The following is an 8,984-nucleotide window of genomic DNA, read 5'->3' on the forward strand; positions in this document are numbered from 1 at the left end:
TATCAGGTATGTCTTTTAGGAAACCCATTACAACCACACCATAACATTAAACGAAGCATGCCTCAAATGACTGCATACTAAAGATTTGTATAATGCTAAAGTTATGATGTATGGACTAAAGTACTAAAATGGCATTATTAAAGAGGTTTTAAGCGCGCAAAGATGTACTTTGATTGACACATTGCTAGTTGTCAAAAGTAATAGCTTTGTTGCCAAGAATGGTTGGAGCTCAACTTCAACTTCGATACTATGAATTCAAAACTTGCAAACATCCCTCTTTCCTTTAAAAAAAATGATCCAAGTAGATTACACATAGGTTACTTTTTTGGTGAGCATTTGATGGCAAGCTCTTTATATTATTTAGCTTTTGTTTTAATTGTTATATACTTAGTTTCAAAGTTAAAATGCTAGGTGACACATATAGACATTTCACATCATGGACATACCAGACATATCACTATGCACATCATGGACATACCACCATACATACCATAGATAAGTCCTCCTCCTCCTCCTCCTCTTCTTCTTCTACTTCTCTACTGTACTATTGTTGTTGTTTCTTCTCTTCCATGACTGTTGCTCTTGTTTTTGTGTCCCTTGTATACATTTTTCATTTTTTTATGCTCCTCTTTTTCTTACGTAACTTTGCCTACCCCCCCCCCCCCTCTCTCTCTCTCTCTCTCATCACATCTTTGTTCTTTGTTGTTTTTTAAAATTGATTTTAAACCTCCCTTGCTCTCGAACTCTGTGTTTTATTTTCAACCTTTTTCAATCCTCCTTGTCTGCTTCTTCTTTTTCTTACATCTTCATCTCTGGCTTCTTTTTCTTTGTAGGAATGATGTGATGTGATAGGAATCGATGATGAAAATAAAATTGTGGTAAGATGAAAAAAAGATGGGGTCTAATGTAAAAGGATTATTGTTCTCCTCCTCCTCTTCTTCTCTCTGTTCACCACTCTATAGGTTAACATGGTTTCACCTGTTCGACCTACTGTAAGGCGCTTTGACATCTTGCTCCCTCGAATAGACACTCATCTTTTGTAATACTACTCTGGAACATATAAAGTGGCCTTATCTTGAGCTTAATGTCAAACAGGGACAATCTAAAGACTTCTTGTACTTACTTGCTTAAGATCAGTAATAGTGGTTGGACTATTTTTAAGTTTGTTTGACCTAGTGTCAAAATAGTCACTTGTATATGTCATTTTTGACACTAAGGAATACACAATCATTGCCTTGCATTTGCGGGCTCTTCTCTTCTCTGCATGTATGCTATGTAATTAGCTTGTAATTTTCCTACTACCTTACCCTCTCCATTACAAACATTCTTGAGTTAATAGTTTCTCTATTTCCCAATTCCTTCGCATTTGCGTGGATGTTAGACATCAACACAAATGCTGCAGCTGCTTTCTCATCCAAACTCACTGCACATGCGAAGGCTTGTGTACCAAGTTGTATGTCACCCCCCTTCTGACAAGCACTCAATGTGCTATGCCATGTCACAAGATCAGGATGAAAAGGCATATTTTCTAACAGTGCAACAGCATCATCAAGCTGGCCTGCGCGGCCTAGGAGATCAACCATGCAATTGTGATGCTCAATACCTAGAGTGATATCATACTCTTTGCTGATTCCTGAGAACAACTTTTTGCCCTCATCCACTAGACCAGTATGACTACACACACTAAGAACACTCAATGAAGTGAGGCTGTCAGGGCATACATGTTCCTCCTCCATTTTCTTGAACAAATGGAAAACAAGTGAGCTCTCTCCTTGGTAAGCATATCCTGCTATTATTGCACTCCATAAGCCAACATCTCTAACCTTCAGCTCGCCAAAAACATCCTGTGCTTCGACAAGTGAGCCACATTTTGCATACATGTCCAGCAGAGCTCTGCCAACAAAAGCATCTAATTCAAAACCCTCTTTGGCAATCTCAGAGTGTACATCTCTGCCCCTGCTTATAGCTCCTACATTGCCACAAGCTTTTAAGCTGCAAGTTAGCGTAACACAGTTCAAGGATACATCCTCCACTTGCATCTGTCCTAAACAGTTCAAAGCTTCCTCACTATGCCCATGCTCGATGTACCTTGCAATTAATGTGTTCCATGAGACAACATCTCTTACGGGCAACTCATCAAACACTTCCTGTGCTTCTGCGAGTAAGCCAAATTTTGCATACATATCCACTAAAGTATTGCCAATCAAGAGGTCTCTTTCATAGCCCACTTTGGCAATCCCAGTGTGCATTTGCTGGCCTCTGCATATCATTCCATCCCTGGCACAAGCTTTTAAACTGCAAACAAAAGTGATAGCATTTGGAGACACACCCTCCAACTGCATCTGCTCCAAACATTTCACTACTCTGCCAGCAAGTCCGTGTTGAGCATATGCAGTAATCAACACATTCCACAAGACCACATCTCGAATAGGGAACCCGTCAAGAATTTGCTGTGCCTCTGCAATTAAGTTACAATCTGCATACATGTCCACCAATGAACTGCCAACACAAGGATCTCTTTCCAATCCATACTTAGTACTCTCTGTGTGCATTTCTCGGCCTCTACCTATGGCTCCCATTCTGGCACAAGCTTTCAAGGTGCAAGCAAATGTGATGGTGTCCTGAGATACGCCCTCTCCTTGCATCTGCTCAAGACATTCCAGTGCCTTTTCACCAAGCCCATATTCGACATACCCTGTGATAAGTGCATTCCATGAGACTACATCGTGCACCACCACCTCATCAAACACCCATTGTGCTTCCAAGAGAAAGCCACATTTTGCATACATATCCACCAGCGCACTGCCAACAAGAGAACTTGTAGTGAGTCCTTTTTTGACTAAATCAGCATGTAATCCTTGGCCCCTACTTTCAGCTTGACTGCATGCACAGGCTTTCAAGCCACAAACAAGCATGAGAACATCCAGAGACACACCTTGTGATTGCATCTGCTCCATGCAGTTCAATGCTTCCTCTCCAAAACCAAGCTCCATGTATCCTGCAGTTAATGCAGTCCAGGAGACCACATTTTTTATTGGCAGCTCATCAAACACTTTTTGAGCTTCCAAAAGTAAGCCACATTTTGCATACATGTCCACCAAAGCACTGCCAACACAAGGATCTGCATTAAATCCTTCTTTGACTGTCTCCATATGTATTGCTTGGCCCCTATCCATGGCTCTTATGCTACCACAAGCTTTCAAGGCACATATAAAGGTGATAGCATCTTGAGACATACCCTCCAATTTCATTTGTTCAAAAATGGACAGTGCGTTTTCACCAAGCCCTTTTTCTGCATATCCTGCAATAAGTGCATTGCATAAAACTATGTTTTGAACTGGCATCTTATCGACCACTTCCTGTGCTTCTGCAAGAGAACCACACTTTGCATACATGTCCACTAACCCACACCCAACTGATAAATCTTTTTCAATTCCCTGCATGATAATTTCCGCATGTGTTTCTCGACCCTTACTTATAGAGTTCGCATTGCTACAAGCTTTCAAGCAGCAAACAAAGGTGACAGCATCGGGAGACACTCCCTCCATTCGCATTTGGTCTAGATGATTCATGGCTTCTTCACAAAGCCCATCACCAGCATACCCTGCAATTAGAGCAGTCCATGATACTATGTTTCGAGTGTGCAGCTCGTCAAAGACATGCTTTGCCTCTGCAAGTAAGCCAGATTTTGCATACATATCCACCAAGGTGTTGGCTACAAAAGAGTCTCCTTCAAACTCCCCTTTTGTGATCTCTGCATGTATTATGCGAACCCTATCTATGTCTCCTACGATGCTGCAAGCTTTCAAACTGCAAGCAGCTGTAACAACATTTGGAGACAAGCCCTCCGATTGCATCTGCTCCAAACAATCCAGCACCTCCTTACCAAACCCATGTTCTGCATACCCTCCAATCATTGTAGTCCATGAGACTACATCTCTAGCTTTCATCTCGCCAAATGTTTCTTGTGCTTCCAGGAGGAAGCCACATTTACCATACATGTCCAATAAAGCGTTCGCAACAAAGATATCTCCTTCATAATCCTCTTTGGCAATCTCAACATGTAATACTTGACCTCTTTCCACATGCTTTAGCTTACCACAAGCCTTCAAAAGGGCCATGAGTGTGTACCTACTAGGATGCATACACTCCAGCCGCATTTTCTCAAACAAAGTGAAGGCATGCAAGGGTTGCCCACAATCCACATACCCCTGAATGAGAGAAGTCCACGAATACTCATTTCGATGATGCAACCTTTGGAAGAGTTGCCGAGCATCTAAAACACTTCCACATTCAACAAACATGGGCACAAGGTAATTACCAAGCACTGTGTGACATTCCAACCCATTGTTGAGGATGTGCATATACAGATGGCTAGCAGACTTCAAATTCTTTAGTTTTCTGCAATTCTGTATGATGTGTATGAAATTCTCTACTGAGGGCAGCGTTACTATTGAAGCGAGAGCATGCTCCAATCTCTCATTCTCTCCATAGCTGCTGTCCTCTTGCACTTGTTGTAGCTTGGGTGCATCCTGTGATACAGCTGGCCCAAAGCAAGGCTTGCATGTGTGCACCATGAGAGAAGAATGTGATCTTCTCATGACTCATTGAAGATATCTGGATCATGGAGATTGGTGAAACTAAACATCATGCAACTCTGCTCTAATGCATGGCATTTTGCGGCTCTGCAAATATGTATGGTGTTGTGTACGCATCAGGCTCCCAAACGGGAGATCCTGGGTTGAAGTCCCATCCCAACAGTTCGCTGCCATCATATGGATCATATATGGTATCGGTGCCGTGATACGGATCAGGCTGGTTCCAGCGAACTTCCCTCTTGTGGGGCTTGTCCAGCGCCTTGTGTGCTTCTAGTTTTGATAGGGTTTGTTCTGCGGCCTGTGTTCTACCTTCGCTTGTGTGATAACCTCGAAAATACAATCTCCGTTGAAGACTACCCGATCCCTCCACGATCTCCCATCATTTCTAATTCCTGGCAAAAGGCGGGCTCTGCATTTGGTCCACGCATAGAAAACCAATGCTTATCAGCAAAGGCTGGGCTTCCAGATGAAACCGAGCATGAAGCCTGCGCAGAAAATAGGCAACTCTTTTCCTCCATGATGCCGAACCGAAGTTACAAGCCTGCTCAACATCTTCGCTCTGAAGGCCGCCCATCCAGCTTCCAGCCCGCCCATCCCAGACGCGGCTGGTGTGAAAGCTCTGTATGAAAGGCTTCCTCCAAATATAATTAAAAATGTTCTAATGCTCAATTCATGTAGGTGGTCTTGATTAAATGAAGGCCACCGACGGACCTAACAGGCATCTTATTCTGTCTCCCTCTACCTTGTGCGTGTGACGGTTGGGATTTGGGGCTTTGGGCGTGTGCTAGCTCGAGTCGAGTTTCATGTATCTATATGGGAGTGAAGTGTTAAGGAGAGGCGTAGCATGGACCTATACCTAGGCACACTTAGAATGCACCCATGAATCGGGTAGGTACGTTAGGCCTCTCATGTTGTGATTGGGGTAAGTGGTGCCGCGTCCCTTGGGGGCAGGCCTCCCTGCCTTGCTGGCGAGATTGCCGGCTGATGCGAAAAACGGGACCGACAGAAGGAACCGGTGGAAACGGCAAAGCTGCGAGCCGTTGAGTTGTGCCATGCCGACGAGTCGATGGGCCAGCGGGATCATGAAACCGTCACGGATGGAATGCTCCTCGCCTACCAATGCCCTGGAGCCAGTCAGGGAGGAGGCATGAGAAGGGTGAGACCCCGCAAGGTAAAAAGCATGATGACACGATCGATGGTGGCCGATGGACCTAGACATGTGGCGGGATGGTTGGAAGGGTCACCTCATGGCCTGAAGTCTATGTCCCGATCCTTCAAGCTCATGACACTTGGTATTAGACCAAAGTTTGTTTGGGAAGCCTGCATGGGGCATGTGATGCCAGGACGCAAGAAGCGGCAAGTCGAGTTGTGACTATGTGACAGCCATCGAGGCGACGGCACAAAAAGTTGCCGACTGAGATTTGAGCATCAAGATGAAGGAATTTACCCATGGTTATATATACCTTGTGTTACATTCCCGTAACGCCGCTACGGGCATTACCACAGGAGGGGACGGCCTCTGGCTCACCACCCAGCCATAGAGGAAGAATGAGGATTGCCCCTCATCCCCCAGGCTATATAGTGTGTGGCCTGCCGTCCACACTAGCCTAGCCGCCCATGACTCCGCATGGGCATCCTCTCCCACTGAACCCCGGACATGGCCATCTGGTCTGCCGTCGGTCTCACAGGCATTACAGCCTACGTGACATTACCCCCCCCTTAAGAAGAGTTTTCGTCCTAGAAAAAGCTGGGGAAACCTTTTGGAAATTGCACTACGGCGTTCCCAGGTTGCTACTCCTCATCCCTATCTGTCCATTTAACAAGTACCTCCTGGTGGCTCTATCAAGTCCACCAAAATCTCTGGAGAAACTGCGTTCTCTAACCCATGAACTGATTTCTTCAGTTTACTGACATGGAAGATAGGATGAACTTGAGAACTCTCCGGTAACTCAAGTTTATATGCTACGTCCCCAAATTTCTTAAGGATTTTAAAAGGACCACAATATCTCAGAGAAAGTTTATCACACTTTCCCGTTTTCATGGTTTCTGACTGCGCAGGAACCTTTAAAAATACAAAGTCACCTTCTGCAAAGGTCACTTGTCTGCGTCCTTTATAGGCAAATGTTTTAGCGCGATCCTGTGCGCTACGAATGCTCTCGCGTGCAGCTTTGAGCATATCATTCATATCTTCAAGGAAATCCTTGACAGATTGAATCTTCTCCTTTTCTAGGCCTACAGCCATCGGAGATCTCGGCTGGAATCCATACATCAACATGAATGGTGTAAATCCAGTCGTCGCTGAGTGTTTGGAGCTGTTATAGGCAAACTCCAATAAGGGCAAGTACTCTTCCCAATTAGATTGCTTCTTACTAACATAAGAACGCAACATATCCTCTAGAATTTGGTTAACTCTTTCAGTTTGACCATCAGACTCCGGATGATCTGCCGTACTCATACTCAGAGTAGTATCCAACTTTTTGAAGATTTCCCTCCAAAAATGACTGTTGAACTTTCTATCTCTATCCGACACTATATCTGCGGGGACAGGCCATATAGCTTGTAGAGATGTTCAATAAAGAGTTTTGCCAACTCTGGCGTTTTTACAGTTTTCTTCGTGGCAATAAACTTTGCCATTTTAGTTAACCTGTCCACTACCACCCACACCGAGTCATTCCCTCAACTCGTCTTGGGTAAACCGGTAATGAAATCCATGGAAATGCTTTCCCATTTCCCTTAAGGAATCTCCAGCGGATGGAGTAGTCCTCCAACCTTAAGACGTTCATGTTTATTGACCTGGCACTTACTGCATTTCAGCACATAAGTCTGGACGTTCTTAAACAAACTAGGCCAATAAAACTGTCTTTTTACTAGTGCATAGGTCTTCTGAATCCCAGGATGACCCGTACTTGGACTATCATGACTTTCTTTAAGAATTTGGGTCCGAAAGTCACCAATAGTTGGTACACATACTCTACCCTTGTAAAGTAAGTACCCGTCGTCAATGGAGTAATTAGCATATTTCTCCCCCCCTGACGAAGTTTAGCATCATCCTTTGAAACCGTGTAGGAAAACAAAGGTGATGAAGGGCCTACGTCTGAGCTCTCCTGCTCAAAACTATACCCCGAAGACTCAGCTAGCCTCTCCAGACTAACTCTCGCCTCGCTACCTGCCGCACCTACGGCCAGTCTCTCCGGACTAGCATTACGTGCCGGCGAGGAAGGTGGGCGCGGCTGTGACAAAGTGCGTACGCGTACAGCGTGCCAGTCCCTTAAAGACAGGATCATGCTCACACAAGCCATGATTTGGTATTTCAACCAAAACCTTAAGGCAAATTTCATGCCTTAATTTTACATCATGTCATTAGCACAGAAGCTAATGTACTGGAGAGCACTCTAGTAGTGCAAGTTCTTAGACCATGCTACTAGATATTTGTAGACTACGCTACCATGTTGCATCACCAACTTGTTAAAACTTCTCCTTGGAAAACTCTACGGCCATAGGAGAAATAAACTAGAGCCAATCTAATCATGCATCACAAGGATTAGTTCCAAAGTTGAGAGATACTTTCTCTCTTAGAGTAACATCTTTGCACAAGCATATGCTCTAGAATCTTGTTGAGTTTCTAACTACCATCAATCTACGGATGGTTAAACTTTACTCTAACTCAGAGTAAATGTAAGTTTTGAAAATTTCCCTTCAAATATAACAATCAAACTTCCTATCTCTTATGCCATACTATATCTGCTCTGCGGGCAGACCATATAGTATGTGGAGATGTTTGATAAAGATTCTTGCACCACTACGGGTGTCTGGAGTTACATCCAATCACTTATAACTCTTTGTTGCTATTACCAGACACATCCCTTCAAGTATTGTCTGGACTCACACAACTATTCGAGTTTATGTGATATTTGAGGATATCCCTCCTTTGCCTCAAGAAAGGTTTTTGTCCTAAAAAACTCTACTGTCAAGCGGACTACGCGCTAGTGTCATAGGTCCAAGAACAAATCTAGACCGTGTTTAATATCATATGTTATATTCTTGAGTCCTTCCAAGAAACTTTTAAACATCTTGCAACGAAGATGTGGTATAGTGTCTACGCACATATGGTGGCAGATCAGTGGTTTCACACTTGTAACAAAGTGCTTCATTGTTGCATATTATTACCCTTCATAAGCGGTTACACACTTATGAATCATTTGGGTGGATTGTACCATCTATCAAGAAAAATTCCAAACTACTAATAACCACATATCAATCCACAGATAATGACTGAGCTTGCTGCGAAGCCATAGGTTGCTAGATAATTGATGGTAATTACACAAGCCCAATGTCTCATTACATCGTACATTCAATATAAATGCAAACATCACAGTACTTCGTGAT

The 8,984-nt window shown here is 43.8% G+C and overlaps 1 protein-coding gene across 1 annotated transcript; it reads right to left on the reverse strand.

Annotated features, from left to right (window-relative positions):
- Positions 1-1,298: 1,298 nt before the first annotated feature.
- Positions 1,299-4,601, reverse strand: LOC147622674 (pentatricopeptide repeat-containing protein At2g39620-like). Its single transcript, XM_086822601.1, has one exon. It carries the CDS (start codon positions 4,599-4,601, stop codon positions 1,299-1,301), a length of 3,303 nt encoding a protein of 1,100 aa, XP_086678727.1.
- Between the last annotated feature and the right edge of the window lie 4,383 nt (positions 4,602-8,984).

The sequence above is a fragment of the Cibotium barometz genome, chromosome 28 (genome assembly GCF_041138505.1).
Source record: "Cibotium barometz isolate CiBa-2024 chromosome 28, ASM4113850v1, whole genome shotgun sequence".
Classification (NCBI taxonomy): domain Eukaryota; kingdom Viridiplantae; phylum Streptophyta; class Polypodiopsida; order Cyatheales; family Cibotiaceae; genus Cibotium; species Cibotium barometz.

What these genes read in the sequence shown, in the direction of transcription:
- LOC147622674 (XM_086822601.1), bottom strand. Translation starts at nt 4,601, where the DNA reads ATGAGAAGATCACATTCTTCTCTCATGGTGCACACATGCAAGCCTTGC.